This window comes from Patiria miniata, unplaced genomic scaffold, assembly GCF_015706575.1.
Source record: "Patiria miniata isolate m_02_andy unplaced genomic scaffold, ASM1570657v1 HiC_scaffold_5, whole genome shotgun sequence".
Lineage (NCBI taxonomy): Eukaryota > Metazoa > Echinodermata > Asteroidea > Valvatida > Asterinidae > Patiria > Patiria miniata.
Window position 1 is genome coordinate 38,297,605 of NW_024037072.1, and position 22,660 is coordinate 38,320,264.

At 40.1% G+C, this 22,660-nt stretch overlaps 1 protein-coding gene across 1 annotated transcript; it reads left to right on the forward strand.

Moving 5' to 3' along the window:
* The first annotated feature begins 3,328 nt into the window (after positions 1–3,328).
* On the forward strand, positions 3,329–21,057 carry LOC119740253 (cell growth regulator with RING finger domain protein 1-like). Its single transcript, XM_038215509.1, has 6 exons — positions 3,329–3,549; positions 5,577–5,701; positions 6,544–6,712; positions 9,546–9,711; positions 17,224–17,331; positions 19,210–21,057. The coding sequence occupies exons 1-6, from the start codon at positions 3,434–3,436 to the stop codon at positions 19,666–19,668; spliced, it is 1,143 nt and encodes a 380-aa protein (XP_038071437.1). The 5' UTR covers positions 3,329–3,433; the 3' UTR covers positions 19,669–21,057.
* Positions 21,058–22,660: the final 1,603 nt, after the last annotated feature.

Here is a 22,660-nt window from a genome sequence, read left to right on the forward strand (position 1 = left end):
ACTTCATTTAATATTCTCTAAGCATTTGTCTTTTAAGTTTAATTCTCCAGCTTATTGGGCGGCTGTCGGTCGTGCGGCTTACCGGCCTTCCCCAATCTTGAATCTCATCTACTCACATCATTCTCTCATTTAAGTTGGGAACTCAAAACAATTCCCTAATTTAGCCCAATATTCCTTTTTGCTCAACCCAGATGCTGCGTGTGTTAATGTTCCAGGGACGTTTCTTTGTCAGAAACTGGCCGGCATGCAAGCGGCAATTTCAATCTCTGTTGAAAAAGAAAATCCGATTTTAATGAGGGAAAAATAGAGGAAGGCAATATGTTCTTTTAGAACGTCATGTTCAGCCTCCGCCATAAAATTGTCATTTCTGGTTCAAACATTTTTTTATTTAACATTCCATCCGAAATTCCGAAAACATTTGTAACTCCTATATACAATCCAATGTCATTAAGAAAACGCCACATTTGTGAAATAGTACAAGAGCAATATAACTACATTTGTGGAATAGTTCAGATCTGAGTATACACCGTGCGAAGTTCCGACGAAATGCAGCAACAATGTTCCAGAAGATTCCTTGAAGAATTCAGCGAATAATTGCTGGGTTAGCACGGGTGCAAAAGTTGCATAAGTGAAATACCGTCGGTGTGGGGTAATAGTAAGATGATTGGATGTAATGTCAACTACTGTATGCTGTGGAATGCTATAGTTTGTATATGAGGGGTAAACTAGTCGGCAGCCCGTTATGATATGCATTAGACTCTCCTTTTTAAGAAATAAACCTATATCTCGTCTCATCGGCCTATTTCATTTTCAAATTGTCAATGATGTCACGTCCCACAATATTTGCCGCATTTCTCTTGGTGACTTATGATCGAACGTATTAGTGCAGAGATAAGTTATGCTAAAACAAATCCTTTTTGTTGATTCCGTGTTTTTTCTTTAACAATTAGGCATAATCGTTTAATTTGGTGATTACCCGGAAATCCACCTATACCAACTGGAAAAAAAAAACTTGAATAGGTAGGGCGGATCCCCCGTGAAATTATTTTGCCAGAAATGTTTTTTTCAAGCAATAATTGAAGGTGGTTTTTAAAAGTGTGCCGGCGGGCATATTTTTATGTACGCGCTTCAGCAACGGCATGCACGGTTATGAGACCCGTTGTGCATAATGTTTTCACTGTATAGAAGCTACTGAACTGTTACACTTCAGCAGGCTATATAAAAATGTTTCATCCTGCTTAATATTTCTAGCAATTTTGTTACTCAAAATGCACAGCTTTAAGCGCAAAAATAAATGCCTACGTGGTGGACAAAAGAAGGGGTGTAGGCCTACGCAGTCCGTGTATAACATGACAGGCCCATTATGTTCATTTATTTTCGCTTTGAGAATAATGGAGATAGTTTTGCATTCCAGTAAATAAAAATGTTCATTTTTTTGTAATTGTAAAAGACCAACGATGTCGTTTCTATGCCGGTAGAACAAGGGCGGATCGGGGGGAGGGGGGGGGAGGAGAAGGGCAAATGGGGGCCACCCCCCATCCCCCCCCCAAAAAAAACCGAAGCCCATTTTTTTTCTTCAAGTGACGTCGCAATAAAGGCAGGCAATGGGTACAACATGTTTTACTAAAAAAAAAAATTGGTTAAAGTGGTCAGAAATTGCTTCGATCACATTACAAAGCATCTATAGAATCCAAAAACAAATTTCCGGGCCCTTAAGCGGGCCCCGATCCCCACGCCGCATTTTTGGACCCACTTTTTGGGGGACCCCCCTCCCCAAAAAAAAATGCGTTCTGGATCAACACCCGCCCTTGCGGTAGAAGAGACACAGATCTCAGTTTTCAAGATCGTAAGCTTGAAAGACGGTTGATGGTACATCGCGTCGATCTGTCTGTAATTTATCGTTGAAAAAAAGTTGCTCCTCCCCGGCCCCCTCAAAAAAAGGTTTGATTTGGCAGGTTTTCTTATAGGTTTTGGCGACATTGGGGAAAAGGTGCCATCGTCCAGGTTATACCAATCAGGTAAAAACCAGATACCACCAGTGTTAAAGAAACCCATAATGTTGCAACCATGCATACAGGCGCCTTCTTGTATTTTCACGAATTGCAAATTGACGAAACAAAATAAACCATGCATCTTTTACATATATTAGCAGGACTGCTTCCTTCATAAAAAAAAAAAATACTGTGCACTGTAATTACCGAGAGGCTATACTTCGCGCGCTATAATAGGTCTAGTTAGACTGTTATTAGACAGTATTTATATAGTCTCGCTGCTTCGGACTAATCAAGTTCAATGCCATCCATTCCTTGTGTGTCATATCCAGATTCTAAACAACCGCACGTCGGATTCTAATTAACAATAAAATATCAAAGAAACTCTCAATAATTCTCTACATGTATTTATCTGTAGTCACGGGCTAAATAATATTATGCATGCAATTGCTAAAGGGCCCATCGTGCAATTTAATTTGTTTTATGCCTTGCTTGAAATTGCACCTTTCTTTCCCATTTAACCTTTTTTTTACATTTTCGGTTTGCCATTTTAAAGGGTATTTTGTGCTTTGTTGGTATTTATGCTAATGAAAATTTACATATTCATGAGCAAAAGTGTGATATCATTTACAAACAGTTGCCAGAATTTCTCACATAAAAAAATTATGTTTTCAATGAGCAACTTTTTGGGTTCACAATTTGAACATGCAGAAAACCCTGAACTGAACAGTGTCTTCCTGAAATGACATCGCGGCAACAACGTCCTCACAGTTGTCCGGAAAAGCATGGACAATTTTAAAATGTTTAAAGAAGTGCATTTTTCAATAAAATTAACCAAAACGGGATGGCAAATAGTTTTCGTATATTCAAGAGGAGAAGAAAGTTGCACAAATATATAAGTTCCTCAGAAAAAAAATCATTTCACGGATAGCGGACCCTTTAATTGAAGTTGCTCTTATAAATTATGTAGGCTCAACCCGTGCTCTTCAGCTTATTCGATTTTTTTCTCCTGACAAATTTTCAATTTTCATGTTTTATTTAACAGGAAAAAAACACCTTTTTTTGGTGGGAGTGTCTATTGTCTATTTCTGGACGTTTTTTTCAGATACTCCAAATGTCCTATGTTCTTTTTCGCGGTGGAAACTTGGTGGAGTTTTCATTTCAAATACTAATATGTTTTGATCATGGTTGTGATCTATTAAAAGCACATTGTGCGCCCTCTATCACGTTATTTTTACCAGCCATTAATCACACGGGGATTCCCCACATTGTTTTCTCTGCGAACGTTGACCCCATTTTACCTTCAACGGGTACCCAGACTCCTACACACGCAAACTGAACTCCACCAGGATTGAACCTGTCTGAGTTATGTTGACGAGTGTCAAAAAACGTATGCCGATGTTCTTCTTTTTTTCATTCCAAAAATAGGCCTGCCCTGCAGCATGAATCTCAACATGCCCGAAGAAATATTTGTTATAGAGGCAGAGGATGTTACAGCATCGTTCTGTATTTGTATTTTAATCGCTTGTATGCTGACGGCGATGTTCGTTTTTCCAAGGTTTGTTGTAAACTGGAAAGAAAATTTCCAGACGTCAGACGCCACTTCTTTGGCCATGTTGGTTGTGTATTTGTCGAGTGCATTTTCATTTTCTAACGAAAATCTTCATTTTACAAGTATTTCCGGGAAAAATCGGATACCCGATCACCACTTACCTGCCGCCAAACAAATACATTTTCACCTCACCTTGTGATTTCAACCAAGAGGAATCCAGGAAACAGCGGACATGCGAAATTTTTTTAGTAAAAATGTGTTTTTAGAGCACATTTTGCATGCACATGTAGTGCAGATCTGAGTTGAAGCAGCCGGTCAAAACTGATTGAAGTGTCTGGAACAGCGGTACGTTATACGCATGACATCGATAACCATGACGTCGCATGAGCCGGCCAATGATAGTGCAATACGTCATTATGAATATTTATTTTCTCATGAATATTTAGTTCGCAGTGGCTATTGTTACGGCAGCCGTAACGCATTTCCCATTTTCTATCGTTACGGTAGATTGCAACTTTTATAAAAACATGACAAGAAAATATAAAATTAGAAGAAAAAAAGTGAATTTGAACGTTATGAAATTCGGACTTTATTTCCCTTTTAAAAAAAATCCTCCAAAGCCTCAGGTTAAAAAAGGAAAAAAATTCGAATGCAAAACTGAGATGCGAACCCGCAACCTCGCGGTGCAAAATCCTACCCTCTATTGACTGAGCTGTCGCACTGCTCGCTAAAACATGTGGAAACAAATAATTATATACCTGCGTGCGTATCAAAAAAGTATCGTAGAGGGCGCTTAACAACGACTGCCGTAACGATAGCCACTTCGTATTTAGTTTATTTCAGTGGATACTTCAAACACGTCCAAAGATAGATCATTGCAACAGCGATCGAGCGCGGCCTAGCGGTTAAGAGTCTCGTGTATCAAGCAAGTGTCCGAGGTTCGAATCTCGATGAAGTAACTGACTGATTAATAAATAGAAATTAAGGAAAGGAGAGGGTGAGAGTAGAGGAGGGAAAGTGGAGGGAATAACCATAAAAGATGTAACTTTTGGCGCTAGAAAATTAATTGAAAAAAGTGGTGATCGGGTAGCTGAATTTTTCCAAGTATTTTCCTTACAGATTCCTGTCTTTTCAACTATATTAAATGAGATTCAAACTGACTTGGCCTGGTTCGACATTGAAACCAATGGTTAGTCCCACTAGGCCTATAACTTAGTAACTGGGTAGTCCGAGTAACTAGGACTCTACGAATCGCCTTTTTTTAACATTTGGACATGGTCGGGCGATAGTAGAGTCCTAGGTACATAGCGTTATTGCGTTACTAATAACTTTTTTTTACCATTTTCACACGTACCCCCTATCAAAATCTTCAGATTTCACCCCCAATTTATTTTTGTATACATTTCCAACGGTGGTCAGTCGACCACCGTTGGAAAAACCTAACCATTTTTCAACTACTGCTCCAAATTTACCTTTTTTTCAGTCCAAATTTTGTTTGCTATTGGTTACATGTTCATGAAAGGGTGCAGGCCAGCTACACTGGTTCCCTTACCTTACAATTTTCCGGGCAACTATAAATTGATCCATTTTATCTTTGAACATTCTTGTTTTTCTTGGTTTTTCCAGCATTTCCGAACACAAAACTTCAAACATGTCAGTGTAACAATATTTGATCTATTATACTAACCCCTCAAACAGTTTATTTCTGAAAATTACAGCAAAAGCCAATGATGTACAGTCCCTTTAAGTGATGAGTTTGTGGGAATCGTTTAACTTTAAGTACGCCATCGCAATAAAATTGCTTACGATTTACATTGCAACTTGAGGACTAGGGATTTGAAGTTTATCAAATATAGCATACGTGTACATATTCATAACATGTGGAATTATTAAAATATCTCTTTTGTGACCTGTGAAACTGTGACCTTTTAGCTAGAAATAACCCTTTTGTTTTTGTTGTGCCACCATAATTCAGGCATAACATTATTAATTGCTTGTAGTATTTAACGTGTTGTGTTTTTCTCCTCTTCTAGAATGACCATCATCGATTCCCCTTTTACCCAAGCGCAAGCTCCAATTGTACCTGAACTGCCTATGGTGGGGACAAGAAATCCTTTTGCTATCAAAATTCTCAACCCCGATGCTGCTTCTGTCAGAGGTGAGTGCCTGTACTTAGTTATCTTACCTGGCACCAAATCCCCAAATCTGATTTTTCCGAATTGTAGGATTTTTTATTTGGGGGGGGGGGGGGAGATGTTTCATTATTTTAGGATTGATAAAGAATCCCTTTTGAAATCGGGAATTCCCCAGGTTGAAAAGTTTTTATAGTGGACAAAAGAGATGGGTATTTTATAGGATACCCCTTAGGCAAATACAAACATATACCATAGACCCTATGTTGCTTTGGGGCCCTCAGTGACCTTCAAACCCTCTGCCAATTGTCATGGATTTTTCTTTTTCATCCAATCTCACCCCCTGGAGTTATTCTGGGGTATCATCCGTAATGTTCAACTGACCCCGCACGCTCCGCAACAACGTCTAATATATGTGTACATGTGACCCCCAGCGCCAGCCAATCGGATTCAACTTTAGAAATTGTTACCTCATTTAGAGTAGAAATTCCGCCTGAGCTCTTGATTGGTCAATTTGCTGCCACATCTTTGTTATACAACAACGGGTTACGAAAGACCCGATAGAAGCTAGGTGGCCGCTGAATGATCAGGAGGTCAAGACTCGAGGTGCAGTCTAGCTTTGTATAATTAATCGCCCAATCTGCACGCGTAGACTACCCTGGAGTAGGCAGTCTGCATTTTCTTCAGCCATCTTAGTGCTTATTTTCAGCTTGGTGCTCTTCTTAAAGTCTACGGACAGTAGCCAAAGAGGCTTTGTCATCACTCCCAACTTTCTCTTTGTAACTGTTGAGAAGATATAGAGTCCATTTATTGATGACCTTTGTGACAATTTAGATACACACCTTCATCATCGTGTTTATTTTTGTAGATGGAGTCAAACTCCTCGTGAAGTCCTTGGTAGGCTGTGAGCTCCAATCCTTATGGGCTGTACACTGTTCCTCTCTCCAAGAAACTCTGCGCGATGCTAGCCTCGGCCTTCTCCGAGATCCAGCCGGTAGTCTTCACGGTCATTTCTTACATCACGGTCACCCAATCAAGTATCCTTTTTCCAAGTATGCGCTCAAATGGTAGAAATATAAACTTTCATAGCTATGGTGGTGCAACATTGGGGCGAAGGGGCATTTGTCCCACATTTTATCCTCCCCTCCCCACCCAGTCTGCTATCTCTGCCCAAGTTTGGCTAAGGACTTGTTTTTATGGGGGTTAAAGTCCTTAACCCCTAGTTAATAATGCAAGTTATATGTAAATACCTGAGACAGTTTACCCATTCCTATTGGTCGAGAGCCCGTCGCGTGGGTGGTTTTGAGCTGCCGGTAAAACACTGGCCATTGATGTCTCAATCCAGTCGCGAGCACCCGCACTTTGTGTCACATGACCACAGTACCTGCCACGTGCTCTGCTGGCTTGAGACTAATATGATCTCCGTATAAGGAGAGGTGTCCACCTGCGTGCGTTGCGCGCCCCATAGAAAGTCCCAGACATGGAGTAAAATGGTAGAACAAAACTCGTCAGAAGTTTGTCGATTTTTTGGACTTTTTATGGTTTTTAACCAAAAAAAAAAGGATAATAGTGTGATGGAGCAGTTATGGTCCTGGACGCTGGTAATAGCCCTCGCCTTTGGCTCCGGCCAATATCGGTGGCCAGGCCCCGTGGCCAAGCCGCTACCCGGTTTTAAACCACACATTCATAACAGCTCCATCACACTGTTAGTGTTATTCCCTTACAGTAGAAACTGTTTGGATGGGACATTAAAGGTGGCTGTTCAGTGCTTATTATTGTTCCTTTAATAATAATCGGCATTTAAGAGCGCTCTTATTAGTAAACTAAATCGCAGCGCTTACAGTATTATTATTACTCCTGATCATTGGGCCAATTAAACATTCCAAATACCATCTCAGCTCCCTGGGGAGTATACAGCCCGATGCTGCCTGTTAGGCGCAAGCAAGCTTATTCAATCACAATAACCATCTCTGCCCTCACAGGTACCCATTTACTTCTGGGTGGAGAGAAGCCATGAGTGACAAAGTGCCTTGCTCAAGGGCACACGCCCTTGCGTCAGCCCAGGCCAGCCCGCAAATAATTTTTTCCCAAACAACATCGTATGAATGGTTGTTGAGCGCCCTCTACGACACTTTTTCTATACATACCCAGGTATATAATGCCATGAATTATGGTTGACTGTCGAGCTCTCCGATGGCTCAGCTGGATAAAGCCATGGTTTTGAGATCGGAGGAGGTGCAGCTTTTGGAAGATTTTTTTAAAAAGGGAAATAAAGTCTGAATTTCATTACGTTCGAATTCATTTCTTTTTTTTCTTTTATACATTTTTTCCCTCTTTTTTTTAGGGAAGTAAAGTCCAAAACCTCAAAGCATACACCCCATTTGCTTATGTCATTTGGAAAAAAATTTTCCGCCCAGGCCAGCCCAGGCCACCCCAGGCCGCAAATTTTTTTCTCCCAAACGACATCCGCATATGGGTGTACGCTATGGCGTTTTGGACTTAACTTTTCTAAAAACAGGAGAAGAAAATATGAAATTAGAAAAAAAAAATGATTTCCAGCATTTTGAAATTCAGACTTCATTTCCCTTTAAAAAAAATCCTCCAAAGCCTCAGATTAGAAAAGAAAAAAAAAATCGGGTGCAAAACCGAGATTCGAACCCGCAACCCCGCGGTACAAAATCCTCCCGTGTATCAACTGAGGTACCGCACTGCTCGACGAAATGAGGGGAAAATAATAATAATATACCTGCATACGTATCACAAAAGTATCGTACAGGGCGCTAGACAACCATGTATGCGGATGTCGTTTGGGAAAAGAAAATTCGCGCCCAGCCCAGGCCAGCCCCTCCTTTTCAAATTTTCCGCAGCTGCCAGGAGGAACGTTTGTTGGTAATTAACAATAGTTGCAGTCAGCTCATCGCGTGTCAATCACAAGTCATCCAATCTCAAGTTTTGAGACGAGCTGTTCCAATGAATAATGTCAAAGGCATACATTTGTATATCCTTATGGCACTATTCATCTCCTGATTTGACTTGTGATAGATTTCCGATTGATTTGTGTTAATAGATTACAAATCTGATATTAATAATGTCCTTTTTTTTCCCAAGGAAATTGACTAAAATCAGCACTAAATAACCAGGGCCCAATTTCATGGTGCTGCTTAACAGTTAGCAGAAAAGTTGTGCTTACTTTAGCAGCAATTTGTGCTAACCTTAAAGGGGCACTAGGTCCTGAAATCCCAGAAAATTTTATGTTTTGGATTGTTTACTTAGACTATTTCAAACATCTGGTTGAAAGGAAACCAACCTAATGTCTTACCGTTCCCGACAAAAGACTAGCGTCCAAACAGCTAGATTTTATGGGGTTGCAAAAGTGGACCCCGAAATTCGTTCTCACACGCATAATACCGGAATAACACAAAAACGCCCAGTTTTGAAAGGATAGCTGTGTGGATGTTTATATCCTACTTTTAAATGTTATTTCCGATTAACATCATCTTGTTTAAAGCGCGTTTTGTAGCCCAATTGGGCTGTTCCAGGACCTAGTGTCCCTTTAAGCACTATTTCATAGCGTGGATTTCATGGCTAATGATTGCGTATGCATGGAGATTCCTATTGGAGGTAAGCGTGCTTTTGTGTGCTTACTGTTTACAGTCTCCATGAAACAGATGGAGGCCCTGTTAGCAGAAAATCGTGTGCTTTATAGCAGCGCCATGAAATTGTGACCAGTATTGTAATTTGGAGGTCAGAGGTGCGAATCCCAAGTTAGTGAATTTTTTTGTCCATTTGAAAATTGGTTGAACAAAAAAAGTAAAATATTTCGCCTACTTGAGATTTATTTGAGAGTAAATCCTTAACTTGTTTGAGCAGCTTAGCTGCTGAGACCGAGACCGAGATATCTCTGTCGCTGCCACACAGTGTGACAGACACCCAGATACAGGCCAGCATGGGTCCCCCACCCCGAGCCAAATATCCCCTCTGTCTTGTCGTCAGATCCCTCCAAGGAGAAAGTTGGGCAGATTCTCAACTACAAATTGTAAGTTGAAAGTATTTATGAGCACTATTTGTCAGAGTTGTGGATGCTTAGTTCAGCGGACCGTTGATGCTAAGTTCAGAGGACCGTTGATGCTAAGTTCAGTGGACCGTTGATGCTAAGTTCAGTGGACCGTTGATGCTAAGTTCAGAGGACCGTGGATACCATGTGGGGAGGGAGGGGGAAGGGGTAAAGGCAGAGAAACTCCAAAATGATTGAATAAACTTTCTTATCACACTAATTATAGTCACAATCATTTTCAGGTACCGGTACTCTTAACATGGGCACACATATCAATCACATCAAATGTAAACGTGTGTTCCTTGACAAAGAATGAATCACAAAACATTTTATTGGATATTTTTTTCAATGGAGATATAAGATGATACAACTAAGAATTACATTGTTCTACACAAATCAAGTGCAACAAATAAACCAATGTTTTAACCATGGTGCAAATGTCTCCCCGTTGTAATAACTTGGAAGAGAGGAATTAATGTTGAATTTAAGCATTAAGAAAGAACCCTCCACCATTTGCATACAGAAATCGTGAGGACCTTCTCAAACCAAATCTGTGGCTAAAAAACAACAGTGTAAATCCGTTGCATTATACAGAGTTTGCAATTATGTGACAAGTCGTCACAAAATGAGCTTAACCCTGAGAGAACTCAACCCATTAAACCCCGACGGCATGTTTTGTTGGAATCTGTCAGGATGGGTACAGTAAACTGACAGTCTGTTACATTGGGTTGGCACACCTCCAGAATCAAAGTCAGAAATATGTGTGTGCAGTTTCCCATACGGTGTTGGAATTTGCCAGGATGGGTATGGTTCCTACTGATAATGTAGTAACCAACAGATAATCTATCACCAACCGATAATGTCACAAAACTTAACCGATACTGTATCACTAGCCGATAATGTGACAAAAATTGACCGGTAGTGTAGTACAATTTACTACGCTATCAGTCATTTTTTGTTACATTATCGGTTAGTGATACAGTATCGGTTAATTTTTGTGACATTATCGGTTGGTGATAGATTATCCGTTGGTTACTACATTATCAGTTGTAACAAGGGTTAAAGTCGCAGTGTTTTTGTTTCTTTGTACGTGTTATTTAATGTAGGTAAATGAATATTTCTGCTAACTTTTTACTACATTTTACATAAATGTTTATTCATAAATGTTTACTTAAATACTCATGTCTCCTTATATTTTCCCCTACGTCCTGTCCTACAATAGAGTACCAAAGTGTGACGTCATTTTGCACCGGGAAATGTAGTGCAAATGGATGGAGTACAGACGTGTGTTGGTTCACAGGCTGAATCACACGCTAATGTGTTTTACCCACGTAATTGTGCGCGTGATGCATCTATCTACCATTCTGGTATTTCTATGCATTCTTTCTTGCCATAGCTATTAAAGAAGCACATTTCATCTGTTGGAGAAACAAAATAACAAAATGTATTTTCCCTTGCTAACTCGTATGCCATAGTTCTTCTTTATAGTATGTCCCCCCCCCCCCCCCCCCCCCCCGGAATTGTGACAATTAAAAACATCATGAATCTTGTACCTACAGCAGAACCCAATTAACCCTGATTATAGCTCTCATATGGAAGAATGTGGGGTGGGTATTGGTCTCACAGATGAAAAGTGGCCTTATTTGAGAACAGTTTGATCACTGCTGGGTAGATCAGCCACTGCACTTGTACACATTACAGGAGGAACTTTATCACATACATTCAGAGGCGTCAATCGCTTCTCAAAAGTGGGGGGGGGGGACCATAACTTGATCAGAAATAGTGCAAGTGCGAAGCCCTTACAGCGTGGGGTTCGGGGCCCGCTTAAGGGCCCCGAAAAAATTCGGATTCTAGATGCTCATGTGGTGTGATCTGAGGCAATTTCTGACCACTTTAACCAATATTTTCTGAGCGAAAGATAATGATTTAAACATCATTTTCGAGGTTGAAGTCATTGAATAAGCTATTATATTCTCAGCTAAAGGCGTGGGGTTCGGGGCCCGCTTAAGGACCCCGAAAAAAATTGATTCTAGATGCTCTGTGGTGCGATCTGAGGCAATTTCTGACCACTTTAACCAATATTTTCTTAGCAAAAGATACATTGTAGTACATAATAGGGCCCTGTAAATGAGGCACGAGTTCAAATATTTGGGGGGGACATTTGATATTGTGTCCCCCACCCTTCAAAAAGTGTCCCCCTGTCCCCCCCCCCCCCCCCCATGATTGACGCCCATGCATACATTGTACTTACAAGTATTTCAAAATTATATATTTGGGGTTTTTTTTCACATATAAATTTTTATGCCCCGCGGCGAAGCCGAAGGGGCATACTGTTTCCGCCTTGTCCTTCCGTGGGTGGGTGTGTGGGTGGGTGTGTGGGTGTGTGGGTGGGTGGGTGTGTGTGTGTGTCCGGACAAATCTTGTCAGCGCGATAACTTGAGAAATACTTAACATATGAACTTCAAATTTGGTTTGTGGATTGTTCTTGGTAATCCTAAGAAGCCTTTTGCATTTGGGGCCAAAAGGCCAAAGGTCAAGTTCACAGTGGCTAAAACAATAGAAATCTTGTCAGCGCGATAACTTGAGAAATACTTTACATGTGAACTTCAAATTTGGTTTGTGGATTGTTCTTGGCAATCCTAAGAAGCCTTTTGCATTTGGGGCCAAAAGGTCAAGGGTCAAGTTCACAGTGGCTAAAACAATAGAAATCTTGTCAGCGCGATAACTTGAGAAATACTTAACATATGAACTTCAAATTTGGTTTGTGGATTGTTCTTGGTAATCCTAAGAAGCCTATTGAATTTGGGGCCAAAAGGTCGAGGGTCAAGTTCACAGTGGCTAAAACAATAGAAATCATGTATTTATTCTGAGATTATAGGGATTAGGGATTAATTCATATAAAACCTACAGAAGACACTAATGCTGTCAATGAATGTTCCATGTGACCAAGGTACATGTAAGTTGATGTTAAAAGAGTGGTGTTATGTCATGGGAACTGTCACCGTTGCGGGGCATTTGTGTTTGTTTATTTTAAGCTCTGGCTTCTACACTTGTTGGTTGGTCGGTCAGTTTGTCTGTCTGTCCCCGAAAACTGACCAAAAAAGAATTAGGCCGAGTAAAAAAAAAAAAAAGTTCTCGTCCGGGTTTTTGAAAAATAGGAGGAAGAGGGGCTTTTATTTTTTATTTTTTATTTTTTTCAAGATGGCCACCATTTTAAAATTTCCTGCAACCGTTGGTGTTTCCACTGTTCAAAGACACTTTTAAAATGAAAGACAAGTTGGACAAGAGAACTGAACATATTTACAGTGTCCTTTAGAGTTGTATTGGTCTACCAAGAACAGTTTTAGATGCATTTGCTTTAACCACCAAAAGTCCCGAGCGAATTCTTTAAACACATGCTCCAGCGTGAGCTAGTCTCATACCGATTGCATTCTGGCTTTGAAGTCAGCATTTACCGCATACAGTACGGCAGACAGATTCCGGTTGAATTTTCAAACGACTGTAGTCTAAAACTATCAATAGACATACATGTACGTAGTCTGGTTCCCTAGACCTGACAATTATTCCTGACGCTCACGTCTCAGCCTCGACTCCATGGGTGCGTAGATTCATCAGGAATAGTCAGAATCTTTTGGTCTGGGAACCAAGTGGGTGAGTTGTTGTGAACTCACCATGCTCGCACTGTCGCAGGGGTAGCGATCACACGTCGATATTATGTGGTGTACAAAGTGACCGACAGAGTCTATACTGAAAACTTCGACTCACATATTTCGCAAGTATTTATTTTCCGATGAATTTGTGGACTTTTTCAGTGTTTTTACTGCATTTTTCAAAAATAAAAAATAATAAAAAAATCCAGGCGGCCTCCAAAAAGGAAGCGGGCGGGGACGAGAAACTTGTGGTTTTTTTTACTTTGCCGTAACAAAGAAACTAAATAACTAATCAAACGACATGAAACCTACTGGAACGTTTTTCAGCTGGAGCTTCCAACTTGTTCAGTGCCTTGTTAAGCAGCTCTCGCAGAGTCAATTCTTTAACCCCTTCTGTATGTCAAAACATTGAAATCACTCAGATTAACCCATTACGGTCTCTGTAAGTACTGCTCCAAACCGCCCTGCCCTTTATTCACTGTAGTGCCCGAAACCGCCTGAACACTCGATGGTTGTATGGATTTTGGTCTTCAGTAAATAAATACAATGTAATACATGTACGGTACAACGTACATTTTTTGTACACTCAACCAAAACAGAAAGTCCCCCCCCCCCCTCCAATTCTTTTTTGTCTAACTCAAAAACTACTGAGCACCTCTCGCTCAAATAGCGACTAATCAGTGACAGAAATTCATTAGCAATATCCTGCCATACTCTTTATTTGGCCCAAAACGGTAATAATGTGTACGAATTTATGTAATTTATGATGATACCGAAAACAGTTGCACTTTTGTGTACGAGCATGTTGCGGTTCAAACTCACCTTGCAAGTGTACAAAAGTGCCACTTTTTACACTCTTTTCGGCCAAACAAAGAGTATGGCTGGATTGCTAAGGAATTTCTGTACTGATTAGTTGTAATTTGAGCAAGATGTGCCCAGTAGTTTTTGAGTTAGACAAAAAAGTATTAAGGGGGGACTTTCTTTTTGGTTGAGTGTAGTAGGGCCTACAGGTGCTATGAGTTAAGTGAAGTCAGTCATTTGCAAAACCTATTTCTTTCAAAGCCGTTTTTAAACTGTTTTTAAACTATTGTTTTACTGACAGTAACATTCTTAAAAGAATGTTACTGTCAGTAAAACAATTGTGTGTATACATGTATCCACACTCACATTGTAGATGTACTCAGAGGCACAATTTTGCCTTTCTGCATTAAGTTGCAAAAAATACGGCAAAAGGGCTACCTCACACTGGCTTCATTGCCTCAAGCTGGCTTTGGGAGCACTCAGCCGAGAACGATCAACTTGTGAACACACCCAACTGTAGTTATGGGGTACAACTAATATCCAACTTTACTTGCCTACTTTTGTTCTCCTTTGTTCCTATTGACATCTCAAACTAAATAGCGTTACCCTTTGTTACCCTTTGTTCCATAAACACAAGCACACACACACACACACACCCATATACTTTTCATAACTCTCGAGGACAAGGCATTGTCTTTCCCTTTGTCCCTATAATATAACACTCGCCCATAGACTGAGCAGTCAAACTCACGATCTACGACCGTTTCAACAAAAGACGAATGCTCGAGGACAACAAAGAATATGTTCCGACATCCCTGTGTTTCGACACCTCTATGTTCCGACACCCCTATGTTCCAACACCCCTAGGGGCTACGGGCCTGCAAAATACCCTAATCCCAACCCGCACCCTAACCCTAGGTTTGTAGAAACATAGGTTGAGCAGTTGGAACATAAGGTTGTCAGAACATAAGGGTGTCAGAACATAGAGCAGTCACCCCATATACATGTAGCTCATGTAAGGCAAAAACACACACCTTTTGCACTTCATATGGTATGGGCTCCGTGCGCCAACGAGATACCGGTAGAGTGCTTTTTTACCACTTTTGAGAGCCCGTGGACAGGACACAGCGCGTGTGCGTATTGTACTGGTTCGCGTGCGAAGTATGCACGACTTAATTATCTTGAATGTGTTCGCGTGCGAAGTATGCACAACTTACTTATAAATCGTGAATGTGTTCGCGTGCGAAGTATGCACAACTTACTTATCTTGAATGTGTTCGCGTGCGAAGTATGCACAACTTACTTATCTTGAATGTGTTCGCGTGCGAAGTATGCACAACTTACTTATCTTGAATGTGTTCGCGTGCGAAGTATGCACAACTTACTTATCTTGAATGTGCACAAAACTAAACCATAGCGTCTTCGCATGAGTCTCAGATGTTGTCGGCGATTCATTCATGTACTAGTCCCCACCCCCCGATCAATCAATATGAATACATTTGAAGTCCTCAATGAATGGACCAGGTCCACTAGAGAAGTTTGAAGTTAGACGCTTGTAACTTGAAGAAAGATTTGACTTTTGGGGATGTTTCTTCATTTGTGTTTCTTTATCTTATGTCAATAAACTTGAGCAAGTTGTGGTGGAATCCCTGAATTGAATTCTTGTCTTGTGGATCATTTTATTTGAAACCCACAATCAGAAGAATTCTTCATTTTCAATGGGAAAAAGTATGAGTTCCAAATTTTCTCTCTCATGTAATAGTTTCACAAACTTAAAAGCATGAAGAAAAAAAGACACTCAAAAGCTAATTGGATCAGTTCTCAGGCTGATGTTGGACAATTAACCAAGAATTGAAAACTTCATTCAGTTGAATGATTTAATGCTCTGGGACCAGCACCCGATTTCACGAAGCGCTGCGATGCGTCGCAACCCGGGTTACGACGTGCAACACGTCAACTTGCGACGCATCTTAGGATCCATTTCACGAAACTTGCGATGTGTTGAATGCATCGTAAGTTCCTTGTCGACTACTTATAACGAGACTACAATACCGAAACAATTTGTCTAAAGTTGTAAATGGAAGATGCATCAAAGTAAATATGAATTATCCTGGAATATTGCAGTTGCAATTTCAAAGTAGCTATGCAGTCCACCGAGAGCTTGTTTTCCTTTAAAACTGCATCACACGTCCACCATTGCGTGTTATGTTTTAAAAACTTTCTGAGAGGAGATTCGACGACTCTTTGTTGAATATCAGATGACTATTTACTGTACGCTGAGTACATACATACAACAGTCACCGCGTTGTGCTATAAATTCACCTTTGATGCCTCACACTTGCGACACGTTTCGTGAAATGAATCGCAGGACGCGTCACAGCTGCAATGCATCGTAGGGATGCGACGCGTCCCAGCGCTGTGATGCATCATATTAGTTACGCTGAGTTTCGTGAAATCGGGTGCTGGACTGGGACTTAAAGAACCAGGACTCTTCTTATAAGACCATCAGGACTTTTTAAAGTATTCTGTTGTCCAGATTCATGTCAGGGGTGTATAAAGTCAGGCCAAATCTTGTTTCTGGGGATAACCCTGTTTTTGAGTTTTGGACAGAGGTAGATGTAAGTCAGCATTTTCTACCTATTTTTCGTCGGGGGAATCGAGAATGATTCAGCAACAAAACTGCAGAATTCAGTGCAAGTAAGCTTGCAGAGTTTGTCGTGGACTTTTTGAAAACGTGTGAATAAGATGTTGACATTAAATTTCCTTCTTTTCTTTTAGTTTGCACAAATCCTTGTGAAATTGCAAATTTAGCTTCAGACCACATTTCTCAGTTTTAGTGCTCTTGTTTATGACTCTCTGAAAGTAAAAAATACTACTTGCTAATACAAATCTGAGTATTTATGTATTCCTGAAACAATCGAAGCCGATATTCTCATTGCAACCCACAGTTACCTTAAAATTAAACTTCATTGACTCAACAGCATTGCATTGAGATTACATGAAAAAAATCAATTGTTATAATTTTCTTAACCCATTTTTGCAGGTAGGAGCGGTGCATATCTTCCATCTACCAGATGAGACATTCCCGGACGGATGTCGTTTGATCTCACAACTTGTCATATCCAGCTCCGGACAAGTCTGTGATCTGCAGGTAAGGAACATTTTTGGAGTCTAGATGCTCTGTGGTGCGATCTGAGGCAATTTTCGACCACTTTTAACCAAATCTTTTGGAGGAAAAGATGGTGGTGTACGCAGTGCCTGCCTTTATTGCGACGTCACTTAAAAAAATTGGGTTCCTGTTTTTGGGGGGGAGAGGGGGATAGCCCTCGTTGGCGCAAACAAATCAGGGTTTTGACCCCAGTGACCACGTGATGACCTTTGACCCCAGTTTGGTCATGTGACACTAACACTTTTGACAAAGTTTGGTTGAAATCGTTCAAAACATGTAGGAGCAATAAAGAATGTCAACGTTTGTTACTAACTGACTAAGTAACTGAGAGACTTGATGATCTGTTGAGCTGCTGTCCCGCAGCTAAAACATCTGTCTCGTATTCTGGATAGCCAGTGCCTGCATTTGATTAAATTAACTTACATGTATCTGGGTTTTTTCCTTCAACTGATGAGGGTAGCTCTTCTGGCTAACATTGATCATCAATAACACATAACAATACAGAGTCAAACGTGGTAAAATTTACAAGGGGATTCATCTGAATCATGTCCATCTGTCAAAGACCGTTCAAAAAGAATTTATGAATTGTAAATACCAATAAACTTGGCTTAAACAGTCTTGCGGTAAAAAAAAGAAAAAGTTAAAAAGCTATAAACATACGGACTTGCTATTGCTGTCCTTCTGTACGTCACGGATCCTACACGCAAGGATTAACGACTTTCATGTAGTCTAACTCCTGGTTAACAGCCTGTACAGGTGGCAAATACCATGAATACTTGTGAACAAAGACCCCTGCGCGCGGTGGCTTTCAAATTTGCAGGGCTCTGTGCCCAATCTGTTGTCGAAGTCTGTCAAACCAGCTAATTATGGCTAATTATGGGGGGGGGGGGGTTAGGTGGCGTTGGGAAAACTTAAGAAGTTGTAAGCCAGGGAACACAATTGCTAGACATGAGGGATATACAAGTAAATCATCCTCGTGCAATTACAGGGCTTTGGGCTATTTTTTACATGAAAGCATTTGTCTTTCCTTACACACCTTTAATATCCTTCAAAAATGTCCGCAGAGCCCTTTTACATCATTTGGAAACAATCTTATGTGTGGCTGTTTACAGCGGCGTAGCTAGGGTTCTCATCCTAGGCGGATGAGGGGGGGGGGGGTTGGATTTTATAGTGGAGGGGCGCCCAATATCATGTATCTGTGCTGAAAGGTACACAGGGTTTTCCACCGGACACCCAGCTGCCGTAAAATCATATAGAAGGGGGGGGGGGGGGGGGGGGGGGGCTAGACACAATCTGTTCAAAACGGGAGCGCTGTTCAAAACCTACATAATGGTCAGTGTCACACAATACCGGTAGGTGTCGATATTAGCTATCCACAAGACGTTTAAATAAGCAGCAAATCTCGGGAAAAAAAGGGTTTTCGTTAAAAATACACAGCACTTTTTAAACAAAAAATCACATGCGGTGAAACCCGCTAATTATGATCACTCTGAGGACTGTTTTTTTCTACGGTTCCCAATTTCAAGTTGGGGGGGGGGGGCGACTGGGGGGATGATTTTTTTTATGGGGGGGGGGGGGGCCATGCACCCCCACACCCCACAAACCTATGCCGCTGACTGTATGTACAGGTAGATATTCTTGCTGGGCGATTACCTTTTGGCCCATATGTCCCATTAAGTACGGACCAGCACATTTTCCTCTGCGTTTTTTGTTTGTTTTCTATTTCAATTTGTCAATTTCTTTTTGGTTTTAAATTTTTTTTTACTGGTGACAGAAAATGACAGATCTGTCGATCTGTCAAAATAGAAGGCCTTAAGAGTATAGAAATAACCTTTAACTTGTTTTGGATTTTATTCACAGAAACTGTTCATGGCCACAGATGGAACTCAAACATCACACTACTCGACTGAGCCTGCTGCTGGCAATTCTAACATAGAGGGCGCCCTTCCAAATAGAGTGAACACAGACAGTGATGCGGGCAGCGGAGAGAGGAACTCAGCAGACCATAGGGATGACAGTGTGGACGCAAATGATAAATTACATGGGTGTGTGGTTTGCCAAAACGGACCAGTCAGTATAGCCCTGTTGCCGTGCCGACACACTTGCGTCTGCTCCTCCTGTTTCCCGTTACTGAATAAATGCCCCATGTGCCGCCGCCATTTTGACTCGTTCTTCCCATTGAACTGTGGGATTGATGGGGCACGGGATCCGATGCATTACCCAGCCGACGGTGCGCAGGATGACGAGGATGATGATTGGGCGACAAAGTTTAACAATTACTGTGAGAGGTTCAACCGATGGCTCGGATTGGACAACTGAGATGTACGTGTATGGCTTTACAATAGAGGTCACACGCACACACAAAGGGAGAACAACAGATCCTTTCAGTCCTCGAGCGTTGGGTCTTTTGTTGAAAACGGTCCTTGATCGTACGGTTATGTGTTTTTTAATTTGAAGTTTGAAATTCTAAAATTCTATTCTACACAAACCTGCATAGATGCAAATAACACACAGTGTCACAATTTTCAGATTTTCAGCATGTTTTTGTTTTGGTTTTTATTAAGCCAAACGCTGAACAAAGGCCCTTAACAATTAGTTTATTTAGATGACAACAAAAAGAAGTCTGGAAGTAGAGATGTACAGTCAGAGTTATGGTACAATAATACATACGATGACAGCAACATTATGAGACGTCCGTGACATCACAGAGAGAACCATGAGAAAAAAAACTGAATATTTAATTAACTTACAAATAATTACGAGTGAAATTAGTATATTCAAGGTTATCTATGTGGATTAACAAACATATTGTTTTCGTGGATTAGAGTGTTTTTTACGATAAATACATGTTCTCAATATGAGGATAGACAAACTGAACAAATTTGATGAGATTACTTTTGTTAACCTGAAATCAATGACCACTAAAACATCCTGTTAATTGCGGTTTGAAATTGGCTTTATTTAGCACTTCATTTGTAGGATGGCCTAAATTATTACATGGTTGTCATGGATCCCGAAAAACAAATTTTGTTTGTATACTTTAATAGGGTACAAGAATCTGGATAAATATTAAATGAGAACACAAGAGATCTATTGCAAATTGTAACTCATGTTAACCTTAAAAAAACATTGTGCATACGACAGCCATCTTGTTTATGTTTGTTATTTTCATTCAGTAACAATGAATGCACATGGCATGTACTCATGCGTATCCCAGCAAAACTGACATTCGCCCCAAAGATGGCTCCAATGCAAATGGTCTATAATGCTTGATGATTGAACTACGCTTTTGGGACAAACAAAAAATATCTCGAATCGTTGAATTTCCAAGCAGTGAAAAAATACAGCTAATCCAGAAAAAGGAAGTCTTTGGCTGAACTGAGTTTGTATACCTCACTGGGATGTGGTTATATGTGTAATACATCTTCCAAATCTTGGTTAATAATTATACAAGGATAATAGTTTTGACATATACAGTCTTTTATCATACAGTAATGGCATTATATATTCTTTTCATATGCAGCATGCAAAAAATCAAGTGTTTTCTTAATGCAGAAAAATAGTTTTGTTTTGTTTCTTCAAAGTAATGCACACTGGGTGCACCCTGCAAAACAAAAATCAAAATTATTTCCAACTTCTTCAATTTTGGATGTTCAACATCTGGCCATGAACAACGTTTTGGTTATTGGACAACTGAACCCACCCCCCCCCCAAAAAAAACCCCAAACGACTTAACATTTTAGACCCTGTTTTTAATATCTTGATTTCAAATTTGTTTGACTGTTAAATGTCCAATATGCAAAAGTGTTAATTTTTTTTCATTTAGAAGAAAGCAAAAGGATGAAGTTAAAAAGAAAGATAAAAAGTTCTCTCAAGTTTCTGAGCCAACTTAAAAAAAAAGACTTTCTCTTGTATAGTACAATTTCAAACCAAGGAAAAAAAACAACACAAAACAAAAACAACACAAAATGAAAGTTAAATAATCGTGTCAAAATCCCCAAATACCAAGTACAGACTTCAAATATTATCCACAAGTTTTTGCTGGGGAAAAAGGGTCATCTCCCAGAACCATCATAATTATACTTAACACATATCTCTGATTGCCATTTTCAGTACACGTATAAACAAGCACCAAGCTGGTAGTGTCAAAACGGTAAAATTAAAACCAAATAATGGAGGAGACTAAGATGTCTGCAATAACTGCAAATATTATACCCCTTTGCTAAGTTCAAGCTGACAAATCATGTTTTCAAAACGAATATTAAGATTTGGCAAACAAAAAGAGCAGCAGTTTTCTACAATTTGCTATATTTATTGACACTGTTAACGTTGATGATAACAAAATCATCAAATTTTGATCTTTCTCCTTGCAGCTGTTTGAACTTATTTCTTCCATTTTGCCTCCACAAACGAATCTGTTTGCTGGCTGAGATACATATATCTTGAAGCTAATACAAAAAAAAGTTTTCTTGAATTACACTTCAGTTTCAAATTAAAGGGAATATACAACATTTGCAAACATCGAAAAATAAAACCACCAGGTTTTTGCGAAATACCTTAACAGGATGTTGGTAAATGACAGTCTAAAGCATCCTGTAAAATTATGGCACCTGGTATACTGTCATTTTCAAGAAAAGTGGTATTTTTGTATCAATTTCCAACGCTGATCGGCCGATCAGCGTTGGAAACAACTGGCTTTTTTTCAAATACTGGCCCCAATTGACCATTGCACTTGTTTGCAATCGATTACAAACCTATAAACGGGTACGAGCCAGCTAGACTGGTTCCCTGACCTTACAATCCCCCAATGTATGTAAACTGCTCTGTTTCTTCTTATATGGAGTCAGGGAACCAGACTACAGGAAAATGATCGTTTTTCTTGGTTTTTATAGCATTTTCGAACCCAAAACCTCCAAAAAGTTAGTGTAACTATATTTGCTTTATATTTCCAACCCCCCAATTCCATCCATTTCTGAAAATTACAGCAAAAGCAAATGATGTATATTCCCTTTAAATATGGACATTTCTTTACTTTGATGAGATGAATCTTTCACTGATCTTTGAACATCAACCAACCCGGCCATGTAAACAAATTGCCTATTACTGAAAACAATACATCTCTTTGTGAAAGTGTTGTTCTAGTCCATCACAAGTCGAATCACACATCAGGTCGCAAAGTAACAGGATGAACAATGACAAAGGAATGCCTTTGCCAATGTTTATTTGAATAACTTGAGACGAAAGGACTTGTGATGTGGCTTTTGAAGACTTGGTGCAACCCTGACTCCTGCACACGATTCAAAGGGACAAG